Source organism: Rhinoraja longicauda, chromosome 34, assembly GCF_053455715.1.
Source record: "Rhinoraja longicauda isolate Sanriku21f chromosome 34, sRhiLon1.1, whole genome shotgun sequence".
Lineage (NCBI taxonomy): Eukaryota > Metazoa > Chordata > Chondrichthyes > Rajiformes > Arhynchobatidae > Rhinoraja > Rhinoraja longicauda.
In genome coordinates this window covers 4048586-4071622 of record NC_135986.1, presented here as the reverse complement: position 1 = coordinate 4071622, position 23037 = coordinate 4048586, and the positions used below count along the sequence as shown (strand labels likewise).

Sequence of the window (23037 nt, the reverse complement as noted above, 5' to 3'; positions counted from 1 at the left end):
CCAGCACCCACACACACACACACATGCACGCACCCACACACACACACACACACACATGCACGCATGCACCCACACACACACACACACCCACACACACACACACACGCACACAGTCAGTGGATATATTTAAGGCAGAGATAGATAGATTGTTGATCAGTGCGGGTGTCAGGGGTTATGGGAGAAGGCAGGAGAAGGGGGTTGGGAGGGAGAGATAGATCAGCCGTGATCGAATGGCGGAGTGGACTCGATGGGCCGAATGGCCTCATTCTGCTCTGATCACTGATGAACTAGTGTGTGCAGTGTGTATTGTGTTAGTGCGCGGGGGTCGCTGGTCGGTCGTTGGGGGGGGGGGGGGGGGGGGTGGGGGGAGTCGGTGGGCCGAAGGGCCTGCTGCCGTCACTGGTGAACTGAGGGGCATTTGAAGGGGATGGCGCGGGCGAGGCAAGGCCACGCCTGTAACCGAACTCACCGTAAACAAACACAGGCAAGAAGTAACCGGCTGGGATCACCATGGTCGTGGCCAACAGCAGCATGAAGAACTGGAAGGAGAAGAGAGAGAAGACATCAAGGGGATATCGCAGAGTCAGGCCGTAGGACACAGAAGTAGAATTAGGCATTCGGCGGAGGTGCCGCCTCACAGCGCCGGAGGCCCGGGTTCGATCCCGACTACGGGCGCTGTCTGTACGGAGTTTGTCCAGTTTGACCTGCGTGGGTTTTCTCCGGGTGCTCCGGTTTCCTCCCACACTCCAAAGACGCGCGGGTTTGTAGGGTAATTGTCCCTGGTGTGTGGGATAGTGTTAGTGTGCTGGGATCGCTGGTCGGTGTGGGCTCGGTGGGCCGAAGGGCCTGTTTCCGCGCTGTATCTCTAAACTAAAAAATGTAACATCAAACAGAGAAAATAGGTGCAGGAGGAGGAGGCCATTCGGCCCTTCAAGCCTGCACCGCCATATGATAGTTCTATCATATCATATCATATCATATCATATATATACAGCCGGAAACAGGCCTTTTCGGCCTCCAAGTCCGTGCCGCCCAGCGATCCCCGCACATTAACACTATCCTACACCCACTAGGGACAATGTTTACATTTGCCCAGCCAATTAACCTACATACCTGTACGTCCTTTGGAGTGTGGGAGGAAACCGAAGATCTCGGAGAAAACCCACGCAGGTCACGGGGAGAACGTACAAACTCCTTACAGTGCAGCACCCGTAGTCAGGATCGAACCTGAGTCTCCGGCGCTGCATTCGCTGTAAAGCAGCAACTCTACCGCTGCGCTACCGTGCCGCCCTACTTGGCCAATAAACGTATTCAACTCTTATTCAGAAACTTGTCAACTTATTTACATCGGCGAAACCAAGCGCAGGCTCGGCGATCGCTTCGCTCAACACCAACGCTCGGTCCGCGTTGGCCAAACTGGTCTCCCGGTGGCCGAGCACTTCAACTCCCCCTCCCACTCCCAGTCTGACCTTTCTGTCATGGGCCTCCTCCAGTGCCATAGTGAGGCCCACCGCAAATTGGAGGAACAGCACCTCATATTTCGCCTGGGCAGTTTGCAGCCCAGTGGTATGAACATCGACTTCTCCAACTTTAGATAGTTCCTCTGTCCCTCTCTTCCCCTCCTCCTTCCCAGATCTCCCTCTATCTTCCCGTCTCCACCGATATCCTTCCTTTGTCCCGCCCCCCTGACGTCAGTCTGAAGAAGGGTCTCGACCCGAAACGTCACCCATTCCTTCTCTCCCGAGATGCTGCCTGACCTGCTGAGTTACTCCAGCATTTTGTGAATAAATATTCATCTCTCATCTTGTCCCTATTCCTCTCGTGATGTTGGACACCTCCATAAGATCAACCCTCATCCTCCTTCGCTAGCGTGTGTAGGACATAGAAACATAGAAACATAGAAAATAGGTGCAGGAGTAGGCCATTCGGCCCTTCGAGCCTGCACCGCCATTCAATATGATCATGGCTGATCATCCAACTCAGTATCCCATACCTGCCTTCTCTCCATACCCCCTGATCCCTTTAGCCACAAGGGCCACATCTAACTGCCTCTTAAATATAGCCAATGAACTGGCCTCAACTACCTTCTGTGGCAGAGAATTCCACAGATTCACCACTCTCTGTGTGAAAAAAAACTTTCTCATCTCGGTCCTAAAAGACTTCCCCCTTATCCTTAAACTGTGTGACCCCTTGTTCTGGACTTCCCCAACATCGGGAACAATCTTCCTGCATCTAGCCTGTCCAACCCCTTAAGAATTTTGTAAGTTTCTATAAGATCCCCCCTCAATCTTCTAAATTCCAGCGAGTACAAGCCGAGTCTATCCAGTCTTTCTTCATATGAAAGTCCTGCCATCCCAGGAATCAATCTGGTGAACCTTCTCTGTACTCCCTCTATGGCAAGAATGTCTTTCCTCAGATTAGGAGACCAAAACTGTACGCAGTACTCCAGGTGTGGTCTCACCGATGCCCTGTACAACTGCAGCAGAACCTCCCTGCTCCTAAACTCAAATCCCCTCGCTATGAATGCCAACATACCATTGGCTTTCTTCACTGCCTGCTGCACCTGCATGCCTACTTTCAATGACTGGTGTACCACGACACCCAGGTCTCGTTGCATTTCCCCTTCTCCTAATCGGCCACCATTCAGGTAATAGTCTGAAGGACAGTACTAGTGTTGGGGGTGGGGTGGGGGGGGGGGGGGGGGGGGATGGTGGTCGGAAGGGACTCGGCGGGCCGAAGGGCCTGTTTCCCGCCCTGCGGGAAGTCAAAATGGAGGCCGTTACCTTGAGGGCGATGAAGAAGGTCAACATCTCGAGGGAGGACAACCTCGAGTGGGTCCATTGAAGCCATTTGGCGTCGTAGGTTGGGTTGGGAGGATGGCGGGTGTTGTTCTCCAACATCTGCTCGTCGGAGCCCCACGTTCGATTGTCGAAGAACGTCTCCAGAAGCTCTTTCATGGTGAGCTGAAAGCCCAAAGAGGATTTAGTCTCCTAAGCGACCCATTGCCATCGACCTCTGTAGTTTTCGAGATACAGCGCGGAAACAGGCCCTTCGGCCCACCGAGTCCGCGCCGACCAGCGATCCCCGCACACTAACACCATCCCACACACACACACACTAGGGGCAACTTACACTTACGCCAATTAGGCAATTAACCTACAAACCCGCACGTCTTTGGAGTGTGGGAGGAAACCGAAGATCTCGGGGAAAACCCACGCAGGTCACGGGGAGAGCGTACAAACTCCGTACAGACGGCGCCCGTAGTCGGGATCGAACCCGGGTCTCCGGCGCTGCATTCGCTGTAAGGCGGCAACTCTACCACTGCGCCACCGTGACCGCCCACTTTGATTTATAGTGACGTGTCAGGTAAGGAATAGTGGGGGCTAATAATAATAATAGTGGCGGCACGGTGGCGCGGCGGTAGAAGTGCTGCCTTACAGCGAATGCAGCGCCGGAGACTCAGGTTCGATCCTGACTACGGAGTTTGTACGTTCTCCCCGTGACCTGCGTGGGTTTGCTCCGAGATCTTCGGTTTCCTCCCACACTCCAAAGACGTACAGGTTTGTAGGTTAATTGACTGGGTAAATGAATGTTACAAAAAATTGTCCCTAGTGTGTGTAGGATAGTGTTAGTGTGCGGGGATCGCTGGGCGGCGTGGACCCGGTGGGCCGAAGGGCCTGTTTCCGCACTGTATCTCTAAATCTAAAATCTAAATCTAAAATTAGTAAACGGGGTGTGGATTGTGTTTAGTTTAGTTTAGAGATGCAGCGCGGAAACTGGGTCTTCGGCCCACCGTGTCCGCGCCGACCAGCGATCCCCGCACACTAACACTATCCTACACACACACACACACACACCAGGGACAATTTACTCTTTAAACCAAGCCCTGTATGCCTTTGGAGTGTGGGAGGAAACCCACGCAGGTCACGGGGAGAACGTGCAAACTCCGCACGGACAGCGCCCGTGGTCGGGATAAAACCCGGCAGGCGCTGTAAGGCAGCGACTCTACCGCTGCACCACCGTGGGCGTGTTCTTGTGGTGTCAGGGGACCGCAGACAAAGCGTAATCATAGAGGACACCCAGGTTCAAGGAACTTCATTGATAATGTCATCGATTTGTTATCGTTTGTGACAGAAAACTGAACCTGCTATTAACTAAGGTAGATCTGTGGATAATCATCTCATTCAGTTTGTCTCGTAATTAAGTCTTTCTGAGTTCCATCCTGTGCAAGACCTCGTTTTACTGTTTGTCAAGTTTCTGCGCAAGACTTCGTTTTACTGTTTGACAAGTTTCTGCGCAAGACCTCCTTTTATCGTCAGTCTAGTTTCTGTAATTCTGACCTCGTTTTACTGTTTGTCAAGTTTCTGTGCAAGACCTCGTTTTACTGCTTGTCACGTTTCTGCGCAAGACCTCGTTTTATCGTCAGTCAAGTTTCTGTAAATTCAGAACCTTGTTTGACTGCTTGCCACGTTTCTGTGCAAGACCCCGTTTTACTGGTTACACCTTGGCGGCACGGTGGCGCAGCGGTAGAGTTGCTGCCTTACAGCGAATGCAGCGCCGGAGGCTCAGGTTCGATCCTGACCACGGGCGCCGTCTGTACGGAGTTTGTACGTTCTCCCCGTGACCTGCGTGGGTTTTCTCCGAGATCTTCGGTTTCCTCCCACACTCCAAAGACGTACAGGTATGTAGGTTAATTGACTGGGTAAATGTAAAAATTGTCCCTAGTGTGTGTAGGATAGTGTTAGTGTGCGGGGATCGCTGGGCGGCACGGACTCGGTGGGCCGAAGGGCCTGTTTCCGCGCTGTATCTCTAAATCTAAATCTTATCAAGTTTCTGTGCAAGACCTCCTTTTATCGTCAGTCTAGTTTCTGTAATTCTGATCTCGTTTTACTGTTTGTCAAGTTTCTGCGCAAGGCCTTGTTTTATCTTCAGTCTAGTTTCTGCAAATTCGGATCTCGTTTTACTGTTGTCAAGTTTCTGCGCAAGACCTCGTTTTATAGTTTATCAAGTTTCTGCGCAAGACCTCGTTTTATAGTTTATCAAGTTTCTGCGCAAGACCTCGTTTTACTGTTTGTCAAGTTTCTGCACAAGAACTCGTTTTATCGTCAGCCTAGTTTCTGTACTTCTGACCTTGTTTTACTGCTTGTCAGGTTTCTGTGCAAGACCTCGTTTTATCGTCAGTCTAGTTTCTGTAAATTCAGACCTTGTTTGACTGCTTGCCACGTTTCTGTGCAAGACCTCGTTTTACTGTTTGTCAAGTTTCCGAGCAAGACCTCGTTTTATCGTCAGTCTAGTTTCTGTGAATCGGAACCTCGTTTTTACTGCTTGCCACGTTTCTGTGCAAGACCTCATTTTACTGTTTGTCAAGTTTCTGTGCAAGACCTCGTTTTATCGTCAGTCTAGTTTCTGTGCAAGACCTCGTTTTACTGCTTGTCAAGTTTCCGCGCAAGACCTCGTTTTATCGTCAGTCTAGTTTCTGTGAATCGGAACCTCGTTTTACCTGCTTGTCAAGTTTCTGTGCAAGACCTCGTTTTGTTCTCGATCAAGTTTCTGCAATTAAAGTCCCGTTTTGGTGTCGGGTTTCCGAAGTAATCTTGTTGTCAACGAGAATAAAAACTGCACCAAAGTCACACTTGGGAGATCGGCTTTGACTGGTCCTCTGATACACACCAGTTTAATAAATCGCCGATGACTTTGAATATTAACTCTGCCTGGACTTTCTATTTTGCTCCAACGCGCAGCACGAAGTTTTTGTTGCGCGCTAACCAGTCAGCGGAAAGACAATGCACGATTACAATCGAGCCGTCCACAGTGTACAGATACATGATAAGGGAATAACGTTTAGTGCAGGGTAAAGCCAGCAAAGCCCGATCAAGGATAGTCCGAGGGTCACCAATGAGGTAGATAGTAGTTCAGCACTGCTCTCCGGTTGTGGTAGGATGGTTCAGTTGCCTGATAACAGCCGGGATGAAACTGTCCCTGAATCTGGAGGTGTGTGTTTTCACGCTTCTGTACCTCTTGCCCCGATGGGAGAGGGGAGTAGAGGGAGTGGCCGGGTGGGTGAGACTGGTCCTTGATTCTGCTGCTGGCCTTGCCGAGGCAGCGCGAGGTGTAGATGGAGTTAATGGTTTGTGCGATGGTCTGGGCTGCTGGCCTTGCCGAGGCAGCGCGAGGTGTAGATGGAGTTAATGGTTTGTGCGATGGTCTGGGCTGCTGGCCTTGCCGAGGCAGCGCGAGGCGTAAATGGAGTCGATGGCAGGGCAGGGGGGGTGGTTTGTGTGTAGGAGGGAACGGCAGATGCTGGTTTACATGGGAGACTGGGGCTGAGAGAGAAGGGGTCGATCGGCCACGATTGAACGGCGGAGTGGACGCGGCGATGGGCCGAATGGCCTGGATTCTGCTCCGAGACCTGGCGAAGCTATGAAACTGGACTCGTGACTCACCCGCGACCCAATGTACTGACCGCCTCCATGGGGAAAGGTCACGCTGGCCAAGACCAGGGCAACAAAGCCCGCAAAGAGAATCTTGCTGCAGGGACACAAGTTACTGCTTTTAGTTCCACATATTGGCTTGACGGCACGGTGGCGCAGCGGGTAGAGCTGCTGCCTCACAGCGCCAGAGACCCAGGCTCGATCCTGACCTCGGGTGCTGTGTGTGTGTGTGTGTGTATGTGTGGGTGTGTGGGTGTGTGCGTGTGTGTGCGATGTGTGTGTGTGTGTGTGCGTGCGTATGTGTGTGTGTGTTTGTGTGTGCGTGTGTGCATGTGCGCCTGTGCGTGTGTTTGTTTGTGTGCGCGTGTGTGTGTGATTGTGTGTCCGTGCTTGTGTTTGTGTGTGCGTGTGAGCATGTGTGTATGTGTTTGTGTGTGTGTGATTGTATTTGTGTGTTTGTGTGTGTGTGCGTGTGCGTGTGTTTGTGCGTGTGTATGTGTGTACCTGTGTTTGTGTGTGTGCGTGTGTTTGCGTGTGTGCATGTGTGTGTGTTTGCGAGTGTGTTTGTGTGTTTGTATGTGTGTGTTTGTGTGTGTATGTGTGTGTTTTGTTTGTGTGTGCGTGCGTGTATTTGTGTGTTTGTGTGTGTGTGTGTGTGTGTATACCTGTGTTTGTGTGTGTGTGTGTGTGTTTGCGTGTGTGCGTGTGTTTGTGTGTGCATGTGTGTGTGTTTGCGTGTGTGTTTGTGTGTTTGTATGTGTGTGTTTGCGTGTCTATGTGTGTGTGTGTGTGTTTGTGTGTGCGTGCGTGTCTGCGTGCGTATGTGTATCTGTGCTAGTGCATGTGAGTTTAGTTCAGTTCAGTTCTGTTTACCCAGTGAAAAGCTATTTTATAGACAATAGACAATAGGTGCAGGAGGAGGCCATTCGGCCCTTTGAGCCAGCACCGCCATTCAATGTGATCATGGCTGATCATCCACAATCAGTACCCCGTTCCTGCCTTCTCCCCATATCCCCTGACTCCGCTATCTTTAAGAACTCTATCTAGCTCTCTCTTGAATGCATTCAGAGAATTGGCCTCCACTGCCTTCTAAGGCAGAGAATTCAGAGAATGGGCCTCCTCCTGCACCTATTGTCTATTGTCTATTGTCTATTGTTACATTGAATGGCGGTGCTGGCTCGAAGGGCCGAATGGCCTACTCCTGCAACTGTTGTCTATTGTCTATTGTAAACTAAACTAAGCTAAACTAAACTAAAAATGGTACTTGAAGGCTAGTACTGAAAGAGTGGGCTGAAGGGCCTGTTATATGCTGTCTGGTTTTATGACTTTGTGGCTCCATATGTTGTTCTCTGAAGGACATTTTGCAAAGGGTTGCTTCTTGTTATGGAAACAGAGCAGGTTCGAAGCCAGCATTCCGGATATTAACTTTTTAAATCCCAGGTTTAATGAAAAAATAAAACAATTCAAGTTCCTCAAAGGCAGAGCTAGGATTCGAACCTGCGGAATTGTTCAATGGTCCAAGGCTTTGGTCACCAGCCCAACGTGGCACGTCGAAAGCTAATGGCACGTTGGCCTTCAGAATGAGAGGATTTGAGTGTAGGAGCAAAGAGGTCCTTCTGCAGTTGTACAGGGCCCTGGTGAGACCGCACCTGGAGTACTGTGTGCAGTTTTGGTCTCCTAATTTGAGGAAGGACGTCAATAGACAATAGACAACAGACAATAGGTGCAGGAGTAGGCCATTCAGCCCTTCGAGCCAGCACCGCCATTCAATGCGATCATGGCTGATCACTCTCAATCAGTACCCCGTTCCTGCCTTCTCCCCATACCCCCTCACTCCGCTATCCTTAAGAGCTCTATCCAGCGTCCTAGCTATTGAGGCAGTGCAGCGTAGGTTCACCAGGTTAATCCCCGGGATGGCGGGACTGTCACATGAGGAGAGATTGGAAAGACTGGGCTTGTATTCACAAGGATGAGAGGGGGATCTTCTAGAGACGTATAAAATTATAAAAGGACTGGACAAGCTAGATGCAGGATTTTACCATCGCTTGAGAGATACTCACTTCTCGGCCATGAATCTGGAGATCTTCTTGTGGTTGGTGAGGAAGATGGTGAGGTTTCTGTGGCACCAGAGGTAGAGGCAGGCAAGGCAGCCACACATCACCCTGCAGCCGAGAGAGGGTGGCGGAGATCAGTCCTGCATTTGGCCCATCTCCCTCCAAACCCATCCTATCCATGCACCTGTCCAACTGACTCAACCCGAAACATCAGCCATACCATCTCTCCAGAGATGCCGCCTGTCCCACTGATTAACTTGCCAACATGTCCCTGCTACGCTAGTCCCACCTGCCCGCGTTTGGCCCATATCCCTCCAAACCCGTCCTATCCATGCACCTGTCCAACAGTCTCGACCCGAAACGTCAGCCGTACCTTCTCTCCAGAGATGCCGCCTGTCCCACTGATTAACTTGCCAACATGTCCCAGCTACGCTAGTCCCACCTGCCCGCGTTTGGCCCATATCCCTCCAAACCCGTCCTATCCATGTACCAGTCCATCTGTTTCTTAAACGTTGGGACAGTCCTAGCCTCAACTAAGTCCTCCTGCAGCTCGTTCCATACACCCACCACCCTCTGTGTGGAGAAAGTTACCCCTCAGATTCCTGTTAAATCTTTCCCCCTTCACCTTGAACCCATGTCCTCTGGTCCTCGATTCCCCTACTCTGGGCAAGAGACTCTGTGCGTCTACCCGATCTATTCCTCTCATGATTTTGAGCATCTCTATAAGATCACCCCTCATCCTCCTGCGCTCCAAGGAATAGAGACCCGGCCAACTCAACCTCTCCCTGTGGCTTAAGCCCCAGAATTCCTTACCCAAGGATGGCGAAAGACAGGAATTCTGGGAAGTCAAAGGGAAATTCCACCCTCCAGTTCGTGCTGAAAAGAACTGCAACGGTCTCTGGTGAGGGGTGGGGGAGGGGTGGGGGGGGGGGGGGTGGGGAGAGGGGGGGGGAGATAGAGAGGAAAGAGTTGACCGAGTGGTTCAAATGCCCCTCCCCCCCCTTGCATTCCATCCCCCATGGCGCGGTACACTTAGAAACATAGAAACATAGAAAAATAGGTGCAGTAGGAGGCCATTCAGCCCTTCCAGCCAGCACCGTCATTCAATATGATCATGGCTGATCTTCCACAATCAGTAACCCGTGCCTGCTTTCTCCCTGCCTCACATCCCTTGATTCCATTAGCCCCTAGAGCTCTATCTAACTCTCTCTTGAAAACATCCAGTGAATTGGCCTCCACTGCCTTCTGTGGCAGAGAATTCCACAGATTCACAACTCTCTCTGTGGAAAAGTTTTTCCTCATCTGTCCAAAATGGCTGACCCCTTATTATAGACCATAGGTGCAGGAGGAGATTCAAGAGAGAGCTAGATAGAGCTCTTAAGGATAGCGGAGTCAGAGGGTATGGGGAGAGGGCAGGAACGGGATACTGATTGAGAGTGATCAGCCATGATCACATTGAATGGCGGTGCTGGCTCGAAGGGCCGAATGGCCTCCTCCTGCACCTATTGTCTATTGTCTATTGTCTATTGAGGCCATTCGGCCCTTCGAGCCAGCACCGCCATTCAATGTGATCATGGCTGATCATCCACAATCAGTACCCCGTTCCTGCCCTCTCCCCATACCCCCTGACTCCGCTATCATTAAGAGCTCTATCTAACTCTCTCTTGAAAACATCCAGTGAATTGACCTCCACTGCCTTCTGTGGCAGAGAATTCCACAGATTCACAACTCTCTGGGTGAAAAAGGTTTTTCCTCATCTGTCCTAAATGGCCGACCCCTTATTCTTAAACTGTGTGTGGCCCCCTGGTTCTGGACTCCCCCAACATGGGGAACATTTTTCCTGCATCTAGCCTGTCCAATCCCTTAAGAATTTTCTATGTTTCTATAAGATCCCCTCTCGTCCTTCTATGTTCCAGTGAATACAAGCCCAGTCGATCCTTGATGGACCGAATGGCTTAATTCTGCTGCTACAACGTAGCACCTCGTAGTGGCACGGTGGCGCAGCGGTAGAGTTGCTGCCTCACAGCGCCAGAGACCCAGGTTCGATCCTGACCACGGGCGCCGTCTGTACGGAGTTTGTACGTTCTCCCCGTGACCTGCGTGGGTTTTCTCCGGGTGCTCCGGTTTCCTCCCACACTCCAAAGTCATGTGGGTTTGTAGGTTAATTGGCTTTGGTAAAAATTGTAAATTGTCCCGCACACTAACACTATCCTACACACACTAGGGACAATATTTACATTTGCCCAGCCAATTAACCTACATACCCGCACGTCTTTGGAGTGTGGGAGGAAACCGAAGATCTCGGAGAAAAACCCACGCGGGTCACGGGGAGAACGTGCAAACTCCGTACAGACGGCGCCCGTGGTCAGGATCGAACCTGAGCCTCCGGCGCTGCATTCGCTGTAAGGCAGCAACTCTACTGCTGCGCCACTTGATGGGCCGAATGGCCTATGTCTGCTCCTATCACTCGTGAATCGCTGGTCGGTGCAGACGTGGACTCGGCCTGTCGCCGCGCTGAACGAAATCGGCGCAGTCACGCCGCGCAGAGAATCGGCGCCATCCCCCCCTCCCCTCCCCCTGCCGCCCCGATTCCGTAGCGATGGTACCTTGCTCGTTGTTGACCACGGCCAACACCCGGAACATCAGCGCGGCGCAGGTGGCAGCAAAGAACCCACGCCAGTAATTCCTCACGGCGAAGTGCGTGGCCGTTGTCTCCACGCTGAACAGCACACCTGAGGACAGGTGTGTAGCCGGGGGGGGGGGGGGGGGGAGGGGGGGATGGAGGGAGAGGGAGGGGAGGGGGAGCAACAGAGAAGTCAGTCAGCCAGCCAGCTAGGCCGAGAGAGAACGTCAAGTAAAGACCGTCCCCGCGTCCGATGTGCCGCTCCACGCTTTGCCGGCCTTCGTCGTCCGTCCGCACATGCCCGCGTTTTACCGCCTGACGGTGGGAACGGTCCCTGGTGGCCATCTTTGCTATCGAGGCAGTGCAGCGTAGGTTCACCAGGTTAATCCCCGGGATGGCGGGACTGTCGTACGAGGAAAGACTGGAAAGACCGGGCTTGTATTCAATGAAGTTTAGAGGGATGAGAGGGGAATCTTATCTTATCTACATACTAAAACTCTCGTTTGTTTGATTGGAAAGACTGGGCTTGTATTCAACGGAATTTGGAAGGATGAGAGGGGGGACCTTATAGAGACGTATAAAATTATAAAAGGACCGGACAAGCTAGATGCAGGAAAAATGTTCCCAATGTTGGGGGAGTCCAGAACCAGGGGCCACACACACACACACAGTCTAAGAATAAAGGGGAGGCCATTTAAAACTGAGGTGAGAAAAAACTTTTCCACCCAGAGAGTTGTGAATTTGTGGAATTCTCTGCCACAGAGGGCAGTGGAGGCCAATGCACTGGATGGATTTAAAAGAGAGTTAGATAGAGCTCTAGGGGCTAGCGAAGTCAAGGGGTATGGGGAGAAGGCAGGCACGGGTGACTGATTGTGGATGATCAGCCATGATCACTATGAATGGCGGTGCTGGCTCGAAGGGCCAAATGGCCTCCTCCTCCTGCACCTATTTTCTATGTTTCCATCTTATCTCACCACAAGGAGTCCATGTGCAAACTCACCAACAAACTACTGAAGATGAATGATTAATGTGGTTGAGGAGAACATAGACAGATTATCCACAACCTTGATTAGATAAGACCTTTGACATGGTCTAAGAATAAAGGGGAGGCCATTTAAAACTGAGGTGAGGAAAAACTTTTTCACCCAGAGAGTTGTGAATCTGTGGAATTCTCTGCCACAGAGGGCAGTGGAGGCCAAATCACTGGATGGATTTAAGAGAGAGTTAGATAGAGCTCTAGGGGCTGGCGGAATGAAGGGATATGGGGAGAAGGCAGGCACGGGTTACTGATTGTGGATTGGGGGTGAGGAAGTTGGCGATCCCTACCTCCGACCGGAGCGACAAAACAACAGGCGACACCGACCGCAGCGCCAGCGATCAGCATCTCATATTTACGCCCTTTGTTCTATAATAAAACACATTGTTATACACGTCTTAGGGACCCAGCAGTCAGCGGTCAGCATATCGAGACTGGTGGCACAGCGGGTAGAGCCGCTGCCTCAGAGCGCCAGAGTCCCGGGTTCGATCCCGACCACGGGCGCTGTCTGTACGTAGTTTTAATAATAATAATAATAATACATTTTATTTATATAGCGCTTTTCATACACTCAAAGAGGGATTTCTAGAACATAGGGAAGTGAATAAATAGATAAATAAGTAAACGAACAGAGAAAGGAGACAGAAGGTGAGGTGACCTTCAGTGGTTGAAGGCAGTGCTGAACAGGTGAGACTTCAGTGATGTTTTGAATGTGGTGAGTGTGGAGGAGTCTCTAACGGTTTGGGGTAGTGAGTTCCAGAGGGTGGGAGCAGCGATGGAGAAAGCCCTGTCCCCCCAGGATCTGAGTTTGGTCCGGATGTGGGGGGATAGGAGATTGGCAGCGGCAGAGCGGAGGGTGCAGGTGGGAGTGTGTCTGTGGAGGAGGTCGGTCAGGTAGGATGGGGCCAGGTTATGGAGGGCTTTGTAGGTCATGAGGAGGATTTTGTACTGGATTCTCTGGGGGATGGGGAGCCAGTGGAGTTTGTAAAGGACGGGGGTGATATGGTCACGGATCGGGGTGTGGGTGAGTAGACGGGCAGCGGAGTTTTGAATGTATTGAAGTTTACTGATGATTTTTGAGGGTGCGCCATAGAGGAGGCTGTTGCAGTAGTCCAGACGGGAGGTGATGAAGGCGTTTTGTACATTCGCTCCCCGTGCCCCGCGTGGGGTTTCTCCGGGTGCTCCGGTTCCCTCCCACACTCCAAAGGCGTGCGGGTTTTGCAGGTTAATTTGGCTTCCGTAACACGTTCCCAGTGCGTGCAGGATGGAACAAGTGTATTGTAGGTTAATTGGCTTCGGTTAAAACAAAATGGTGCATTGTACCCAGTGTGTTGGGTAGTCCTGGTGTACAGGGTGACTGCTGGTCCCACCTGCCCGCGTTTGGCCCATATTCCATCAAACCCGTCCTCTCCACGTACCTGCCCAACTGTTTCTTAAACGTTGGGATAGTCCCAGCCTCAACTACCTCCTCCGGCAGCTCGTTCCATACACCCACCACCCCCCGTGTGAAACGTCACGGTGGCGCGGCGGTAGAGTTGCCGTCTTACAGCGAATGCAGCGCCGGAGACTCGGGTTCGATCCCGACTACGGGCGCCATCTGTACGGAGTTTGCACGTTCTCCCCGTGACCTGCGTGGGTTTTCTCCGAGATTTTCGGTTTCCTCCCACACTCCAAAGACGTACAGGTGTGTAGGTTAATTGGCTTGGTAAATGTAAAAATTGTCCCTAGAGTGTGTGTAGGATGGTGTTAGTGTGCGGGGATCGCTGGGCGGCGCGGACCCGGTGGGCCGAAGGGCCTGTTTCTGCGCTGTATCTCTAAATCTAAATCTAAAAAGCTATTCCTATTAAATCTTTCCCCCTTCACCTCAAACCCATGTCCTCTGGTCCTCGATTCCCCTACTCTGGGCAAGAGACTCTGTGCGTCTACCCGATCTATTCCTCTCGTGATTTTGTACACCTCTACAAGATCGCCCCTCATCCTCCTGCGCTCCAGGGAATGGTCCCAGCCTGCCCAACCTCTCCCTGTAGCTCACACCCTCTAGTCCTGGGAACATCCTCGTAAATCTTCCCCTGCGTCCTTGTGTAACAGGGAACTGCAGATGCTAGTTTAATCCGAAGGTAGACACAAAAAGCTGGAGTAGGCAGTGGGACAGGGTGAAGAAGGCTCTCGACCCGAAACGTCACCCGTTCCTTCTCTCCAGAGATGCTGCCTGTCCAGCTTTTTGTGTCTATTCTCTGCGCCCTTTCCAGCTTGACAATATCTTTCCGTAAACATGGTGCCCAGAACTGAACACAACATTCTAAAAATGTGGTCTCACCAACCTCTTATACAACTGCAACGTGACCTTGGATGCTTTCAAGAGAGAGCTGGATAGAGCTCTTAAGGATAGCGGAGTGAGGGGGTATGGGGAGAAGGCAGGAACGGGGTACTGATTGAGAGTGATCAGCCATGATCGCATTGAATGGCGGTGCTGGCTCGAAGGGCTGAATGGCCTCCTCCTGCACCTATTGTCTATTGTCTATTGTCTATTGTCTATTGCCAATAGCCTTTTTGACCACCTTTATCTACCTGCGACTCCACCTTCAAGGAACCATGCACGTAGGGTTGCCAACTTTCTCACTCCCAAATAAGGGACAAAAGGTGACGTCACCGCCCCGCGCCCCACGTTATCTCACCCAGCCAGCGGTCATGTGCTCCCGCTCCACCAATGGCGGCCGGCCGGGCCGGGAGGCTGGTTGCTATGCAACCTCTGTTAGGCGGAGCCTGGGCCTCCTGGCCTACACTGTCCGGGCCTACAGCATCCAGGCATACAGTGTCCGGGCCTACAGTGTCCGGGCCTACAGTGTCCGGGCCTACTGTGTCCGGGCCTACAGTGTCCGGGCCTACAGTGTCCGGGCCTACAGTGTCCGGGCCTACAGCGTCCGGGCCTGCAGTGTCCAGGCCTACAGTGTCTGGGCCTACAGCGTCCGGGCCTGCAGTGTCCGGGCCTACAGCATCCAGGCCTACAGCGTCCGGGCCTACAGTGTCTGGGCCTACAGCGTTCGGGCCTCCAGTGTCCGGGCCTACAGCATCCCCCGGGCCTAATACGGGACAAGGGTGGTCCCGTACGGGACAAACCAATTTAGCCCAAAATATGGGATGTCCCGGCTAATACGGGACAGTTGGCAACCCTACCTGCACCTGCACTCCTGGGTCCCTCTGCTCTACAACACTCCCCAGGGGCCTACCAAATCTTCTCCGTGCCCTTCCCACCATCTGCAATTGCTTCCTACATGAAGCATTAGGATTGCCTACCTCTTTGGTGCCCGCAAACTTCACCATGACCTGTCCCAGTAACGTGGCCAGGATGGTTGCCATGTGAACGAACGGGCCCTGTAAATTAGGATGAGGAAGAACATCAGGGCAACGCAGTCAAGGATGAAGACAGACACAAAAAGCCGCGGCAATTCGTCGGGACAGGCAGCGTCTCTGAATTGAATTGAATTGAATAAATTTTATTAGCCAAATGTGTACACATGCAAGGAATTTGGCTTGGTGCTCCACTAGCAAGTGGCAACACGAACTTACAGTAAAGGATTAAGAATAAAATATTCTCTGGAGAGAAGGAATGGGCTACGTTTCGGTCGAGACCCTTCTTTAGACTGAGAATCAGGGGAGAGGGAGGCACAGAAGAGGTAAGACAATAGACAATAGGTGCAGGAGGAGGCCATTCGGCCCTTTGAGCCAGCACCGCCATTCAATGTGATCATGGCTGATCATTCTCAATCAGTACCCCGTTCCTGCCTTCTCCCCATACCCCCTGACTCCGCTATCCTTAAGAGCTCTATCTAGCTCTCTCTTGAATGCATTCAGAGAATTGGCCTCCACTGCCTTCTGAGGTAGAGAATTCCACAGATTCACAACTCTCTGACTGAAAAGGTTTTTCCTCATCTCAGTTCTAAATGGCCGACCCCTTATTCTTAAACTGTGTGTGGCCCCTGGTTCTGGACTCCCCCAACATTGGGAACATGTTTCCTGCCTCTAACGTGTCCAACCCCTTAATAATCTTATACGTTTCGATAAGATCTCCTCTCATCCTTCTAACTTCCAGTGTATACAAGCCTGGTCGCTCCAGTCTTTCAACATACGACAGTCCCGCCATTCCGGGAATTAATCCTAGTTAAGGATGTGTGAGGAGTGAAAACGAGACAAAGGGGATGGAGATCAAGGAAAATGTAGAATAGATCATTGTTAGCTAGGAGGACCAAAGAGAAATAAATGTAAAGAAGGACAGTCAGACTGGTCGGAGAACTGGGAAGGGGGGAGGGGATGGAGAGAGAGGGAAAGCAAGGGTTTACTTGAAGTTAGAGAAGTCAATGTTCATACCGCTGGCGTGTAAGCTGCCCCAAGCGAAATATGAGGTGCTGTTCCTCCAATTTGTGCGCTGGGCCTCACTCACTGTGTAACCCGTGATCACCTACCCCATCGTCAACAACGGACCATTGACCCTTGAAGGGTCTCGACCCCAAACGTCGCCCATTCCTTCTCTCCAGAGACGCTGCCCGACCCGCTGAGTTACTCCGGCTTTTTGTGCCTGTCTCCGGTTTTAAACCAGCGTCTGCAGTTCCTTCCGACACAGTCAATGATGACTCCAAGATTAAGGGATGAGAGAGACAGATTTGGAGCGGGGGAGGGGAGAGGGGGGGTCAATATGCCCAAAGACGTTTTGACCACCCTAGCCCAACTGGCAAGTGTAGGTTGCCGACCTATTCGAATGTCGGCATGGTGGCGCAGCGGTAGAGTTGCCGCCTTACAGCGCTTGCAGCGCCGGAGGCCCGGGTTCGATCCTGACCACGGGCGCCGTCTGTACGGAGTTTGTACGTTCTCCCCGTGACCCGCGTGGGTTTAGTCCGAGATCTTCGGTTTCCTCCCACACTCCAAAGACGTGCGGGTTTGTAAGTCAATTGGCTTGGTGTAAATGTGAAAACTGTCCCCAGTGTGTGTAGGATGGTGTTAGTGTGCGGGGATCGCTGGTCGGCGCGGGCCCGGTGGGCCGAAGGGCCTGTCTGTGCACTGTATCTCTAAACTAAACTAAACTAAACTAAACTAAACTAAACTAAACTAAACTAAACTAAACTAAACTAAACTAACCTAAACTAAGCTAAACTAACCTGACCTAACATAGAAACATAGAAACATAGAAACATAGAAACATAGAAACATAGAAACATAGAAACATAGAAAATAGGTGCAGGAGTAGGCCATTCGGCCTTTCGAGCCTGTACGCACCGCCATTCAATATGATCATGGCTGATCATCCAACTCAGTATCCCGTACCTGCCTTCTCTCAATACCCTCTGATCCCTTTAGCCACAAGGGCCACATCTAACTCCCTCTTAAATATAGCCAATGAACTGGCCTCAACTACCTTCTGTGGCAGAGAATTCCACAGATTCACCACTCTCTGTGTGAAGAAATGTTTTCTCATCTCGGTCCTAAAAGACTTCCCCCTTATCCTTAAGCTGTGACCCCTGGTTCTGGACTCCTGCCCTAAACTGAACCATTGAAGCATTGAAGTGCTCACTGCCTTGCGCTCAGACCAGCTTTGCCCAGCCCGTTGCCACACCCACCATTGCCCGGCCCAGTGTTCAGGTCCACCACTTACCACCTTGCCCAGGAAGATGGTGCTGCCGGCTGCCAGTGTGCAGATGATCCCGATGAGTTTGGCCAGGAAGGTGCGGAAGGTGAAGAACTCGTCGAGCACGACCCCGCGGAGAGTAACCTTCAGCTCGGGAATGCCGGACCCTGGATGCAGCAGGCCGCAGGGGAAAGCAAGGCCCGGTAAGCTGGTTCATCCACGGAACAGTAGAACAGCCGCCACGCAGCGCCACTCCCCCCCGGTTCCAGCGGTGTGTGTGTGCGTGTGTGTTTATGTGTGTGTGTGTGTGTGTGCGTGTTTGTGTGTGCGTGTGTTTGTGTGCGTGCGTGTGTGTTTGTGTGTGAATGTGTGTTTATGTGTGCGTGTGTGCGTGTGTTTGTGTGTGTGCGTGTGTGTATGTGCGTGTGTGTGTTTGTGTGTTTATGTATGTGTGTTTGTGCGTGTGTTTGTGTGTGTTTATGTGTGTGTGCGTGCGTGCGTTTGTGTGTGTGAGTGTTTGTGTGTGCCTGTGTTTGTGCCTGTGTTTGTGTGTGTGCGCATGTGTGCGTGTGTTTGTGCTCGTGTTTGTGCGTGTGTTTGTGCGTGTGTGTGTGTGTGCTTATGTGTGCGTGTGTGTGTGTTTGTGTGTGTTTGTGTGTGTGCGTGCGTGCGTTTGTGTGTGTGAGTGTTTGTGTGTGCCTGTGTTTGTGCGTGTGTTTGCGTGTGTGCGTGCGTGCGTTTGTGTGCGTGTGTTTGTGTTTGTGTGTGTGTGCGTGTTTGTGTGTGTGTGTGTTTGTGTGTGTGTGCTTATGTGTGTGCGTGCGTGTGTTTGTGTGTGAGTGTTTGTGTGTGTGTGTGCGTGAGTGTTTGTGTGTTTGTGTGTGTGTGTGTGCGCGCATGTGTTTGTGCATGTGTTTGTGTGTGCGTGTGTGTATATGTGTGTGCGTGTGTTTGTGCGTGTGTGTGCGTGGGCGGCACGGTGGCGCAGTGGTCGGGATGGAACCCGGGTCTCGGGCGCTGTGAGGCAGCGGCTCTACCCGCTGCGCCATCCCATCGAAGCGCGTGAAGGCACATACCCGCTGCCTGGGGCGAGATGTATTTGGCGACGCCAGCAGACAATGTCGTCAGGAAGATGTGGTACAGGATCCAGGAGAAGTACTGGAGGAACGGGTAATGTTCCAAGCTGTCGTAGACCCAGAGGTTAGCTGGTGTGGGGATGGGGGCGGAAAAAAACCCAGAGACAAAAAGTCATTCACAAGCACAAAATGACAAGACTATAGAAACATAGAAAATAGGTGCAGGAGGAGGCCATTCAGCCCTTTGAGCCAGCACCGCCATTCATTGTGATCATTGCTGATCATCCACAATCAGTAACCCGTGCCTGCCTTCTCCCCATATCCCTTGATTCCACTAGCCCCTAGAGCTCTATCTAACTCTCTCTTAAATCCATCCAGTGAATCGGCCTCCACTGCCCTCTGTGGCAGAGAATTCCACAAATTCACAACTCTCTGGGTGAAAAAGTTCCTTCTTACCTCAGTTTTAAATGGCCTCCCCTTTATTCTAAGACTGTGTGGCCCCTGGTTCTGGACTCCTCCAACATTGGGAACATTTTTCCTGCATCTAGCTTGTCCAGTCCTTTTATAATTTTATATGTTTCTATAAGATCCCCCTCTCTCATCCTTCGAAATTCCAGTGAATACAAGCCCAGTCTTTCCAATCTTTCCTCCTATGCCAGTCTCGCCATCCCAGGGATCAATCTCGTGAACCTACGCTGCACTGCCTCAATTACAAGGATGTCCTTCCTCAAATTAGGAGACTAAAACTGTACACGATACTCCAGATGTGGTTTCTCCAGGGCCCTGTACAACTGCAGAAGAACCTCTTTACTCCTGTACTGAAATCCTCTCGTTATGAAGGCCAACATGCCGTTAGCTTTCTTCACTGCCTGCTGTACCTGCACGCCAACTTTCAGTGACTGGTGTACAAGGGACACCCAGGTCTCATTGCACCTCCCCCTTGCCCAACCTGACACCATTAAGATAATAATCTGCCTCCTTGTTTTTGCCGCCAAAATGGATAACATGGTCACCGAAAAGTTGGCGACTGGACCCTCTTAAAGAAATGTATAAAATTATAAAGGACTGGACAAGCTAGATGCAGGAAAAATGTTCCCAATGTTGGGCGAGTCCAGAACCAGGGGCCACACACACACACACAGTCTAAGAATAAAGGGGAGGCCATTTAAAACTGAGGTGAGAAAAAACTTTTCCACCCAGAGAGTTGTGAATTTGTGGAATTCTCTGCCACAGAGGGCAGTGGAGGCCAATGCACTGGATGGATTTAAAAGAGAGTTAGATAGAGCTCTAGGGTCTAGCGGAGTCAAGGGGTATGGGGAGAAGGCAGGCAGAGAAGGCAGGCACGGGTTACTGATTGTGGATGATCAGCCATGATCACTATGAATGGCGGTGCTGGCTCGAAGGGCCAAATGGCCTCCTCCTCCTGCACCTATTTTCTATGTTTCCATCTTATCTCACCACAAGGAGTCCATGTGCAAACTCACCAACAAACTACTGAAGATGAATGATTAATGTGGTTGAGGAGAACATAGACAGATTATCCACAACCTTGATTAGATAAGACCTTTGACATGGAATGTTCACTTTAGTTTAGTTTAGTTTAGTTTAGAGATACAGCGCGGAAACAGGCCCCTCGTTCCGCGCCGACCAGCGATCCCCGCACACTAATACTATCCCACACACACTGGGGACAATTTACAATTTCACCGAAGCCAATTAACCTACAAACCCGCACGTCTTTGGAGTGTGGGAGGAAACCGAAGGTCTCGGAGAAAACCCGCGCGGGTCACGGGGAGAGCGTGCAAACTCCGTACAGACAGCGCCCGCGGGTCGGGATGGAACATGGGTCTCCGGCGCTGTGAGGCGGCAACTCTACCGCTGCGCTACCGACCAGTCCTGATTGAATGGCAGAGTAGACTTGATGGGCCGAATGGCCTAATTGTGGTCCTACGACATAGAAAACTCATGGAACCCGGGTTCGAGCAGCTGCCTCACAGCGCCAAAGGCCCGGGTTCGATCCTGACCACGGGCGCCGTCTGTACAGAGTTTGCACGTTCTCCCCGTGACCTGCGTGGCATTTCTCCCAGATCTTTGGTTTCCTCCTACACTCCAAAGGCAACAGACAATAGGTGCAGGAGGAGGCCATTCGGCCCATCGAGCCAGCACTGCCATTCAATGTGATCCTGGCTGATCATCCACAATCAGTTCCCCGTTCCTGCCTTCTCCCCATACCCCCTGACTCCGCTATCCTTAAGAGCTCTATCTAGCTCTCTCTTGATTGCATCCAGAGAATTGGCCTCCACTGCCTTCTGAGGCAGAGAATTCCACAGATTCACAACTCTCTGACTGAAAAGTTTTTTCCTCATCTCCGTTCTAAATGGCAAGAGGAGTAACAAGAAGATTGAGTATAGGAGCAAAGAGGTCCTTCTACAGTTGTACCGGGCCCTAGTGAGACCGCACCTGGAGTACTGTGTGCAGTTTTGGTCTCCAAATTTGAGGAAGGATATTCTTGCTATTGAGGGCGTGCAGTGTAGGTTCACCAGGTTAATTCCCGGAATGGCGGGACTGTCGTATGTTGAAAGACTGGAGCAACTAGGCTTGTATACACTGGAATTTAGAAGGATGAGAGGAGATCTTATCGAAACGTATAAGATTATTAAGGGGTTGGACACGTTAGAGGCAGGAAACATGTTCCCAATGTTGGGGGAGTCCAGAACAAGGGGCCACACACAGTTTAAGAATAAGGGGTAGGCCATTTAGAACTGAGATGAGGAAAAACTTTTTCAGTCAGAGAGTTGTGAATCTGTGGAATTCTCTGCCTCAGAAGGCAGTGGAGGCCAACTCTCTGAATGCATTCAAGAGAGAACTAGATAGAGCTCTTAAGGATAGCGGAGTCAGGGGTATGGGGACAAGGCAGGAACGGGGTACTGATTGAGAATGATCAGCCGTGATCACATTGAATGGCGGTGCGTACAGGCTCGAAGGGCCGAACGGCCTCCTCCTGCACCTATTGTCTATTGTCTATTGACACCCCGGCGAACGTTCGGCGACAGCCTAGTCGCCGGCAGTCGCCTTAAAACCGCCTGAGTTGGACAGGCTCTTTAGAGTTACCTCGTTGGGACTTGGAGGTGATGACATCCAGGCTGAAGCTGATGGTCGCCATTAACAGGCCCAACAGGAACAGAAAGATCCAGTCCTCGCCGATCTTCAGCACCTGCTTCCTGACGAACAGCATGAAAGCTGGGAGACAACAGGACACGACCCTTCAGTTCAGTTTAGTTCACTGTCCCACGTACTGAGGTACAGTGAAAAGCTTTAGTGTTGTGCGCTAACCAGTCAGCGGAAAGACGACGCACGATTACAATCGAGCCGTCCACAGTGTACAGATACATGATAAGGGAATGACGTTTAGTGCAAGGTAAAGCAGCAAAGTCCGATCAGGGTCTCCAATGAGGTAGATAGTAGTTCAGCACTGCTCTCTGGTTGTGGTAGGATGGTTCAGTTGCCTGATAACAGCCGGGAAGAAACTGTCCCTGAATCTGGAGGTGTGTGTTTCCACGCTTCTGTACCTCTTGCCCCGATGGGAGAGGGGAGTAGAGGGAGTGGTCGGGGTGAGTCTGGTCCTTGGTTCTGCTGCTGGCCTTGCCGAGGCAGCGCGAGATGTAGATGGAGTTAATGGTTTGTGCGATGGTCTGGGCTGCTGGCCTTGCCGAGGCAGCGTGAGGTGTAGATGGAGTCGGTGGAAGGGAGGTCGGTTTGTTTGTGCGTGCGTGCGTGACGGTCCGGGCTGCCTCCGCAACTCCCCGCGATTCCTCGCGGGTCTCGGACGGAGCCGTTCGCAAACCGTGCGGCGAATGGGGTCGGGAGGGAGAGATCGATCAGCCATGATTGAATGGCGGAGTAGACTTGATGGGCCGAACGGCCTGATTCTGCTCCTATCGCTTACGATCCTGTGGGAGGAGTCGACCGGGTAGACGCACAAAGGGTCTCGTGCCCATTAGTCGGTGAATCGAGAAAGACGAGGGGTGATCTTATAGATCATGAGACGAATAGGGGCGGTCACGGTGGCGCAGCGGTAGAACTGCCGCCTTACAGCGCTTGCAGCGCCGAAGACCCGGGTTCGATACCGACCACGGGCGCCGTCTGTACGGAGTTTGTACACGTTCTCCCAGTGACCTGCGTGGGTTTTTCTCCGAGATC

The 23037-nt window shown here is 51.7% G+C and overlaps 1 protein-coding gene across 1 annotated transcript in view; it reads right to left on the bottom strand.

The window, feature by feature from the left end:
• The window catches only part of LOC144609291 (chloride channel protein ClC-Kb-like), an 82560-nt gene that overhangs the window by 54622 nt on the left and 4901 nt on the right, over positions 1–23037 (bottom strand). Inside the window, 11 exon segments of the mRNA XM_078427722.1 lie at positions 470–539; positions 2784–2963; positions 6444–6528; positions 8492–8593; positions 9299–9383; positions 11092–11217; positions 12435–12513; positions 15439–15516; positions 17789–17928; positions 18838–18966; positions 21949–22077. Coding sequence (XP_078283848.1) covers positions 470–539; positions 2784–2963; positions 6444–6528; positions 8492–8593; positions 9299–9383; positions 11092–11217; positions 12435–12513; positions 15439–15516; positions 17789–17928; positions 18838–18966; positions 21949–22077 — 1203 coding nt within the window.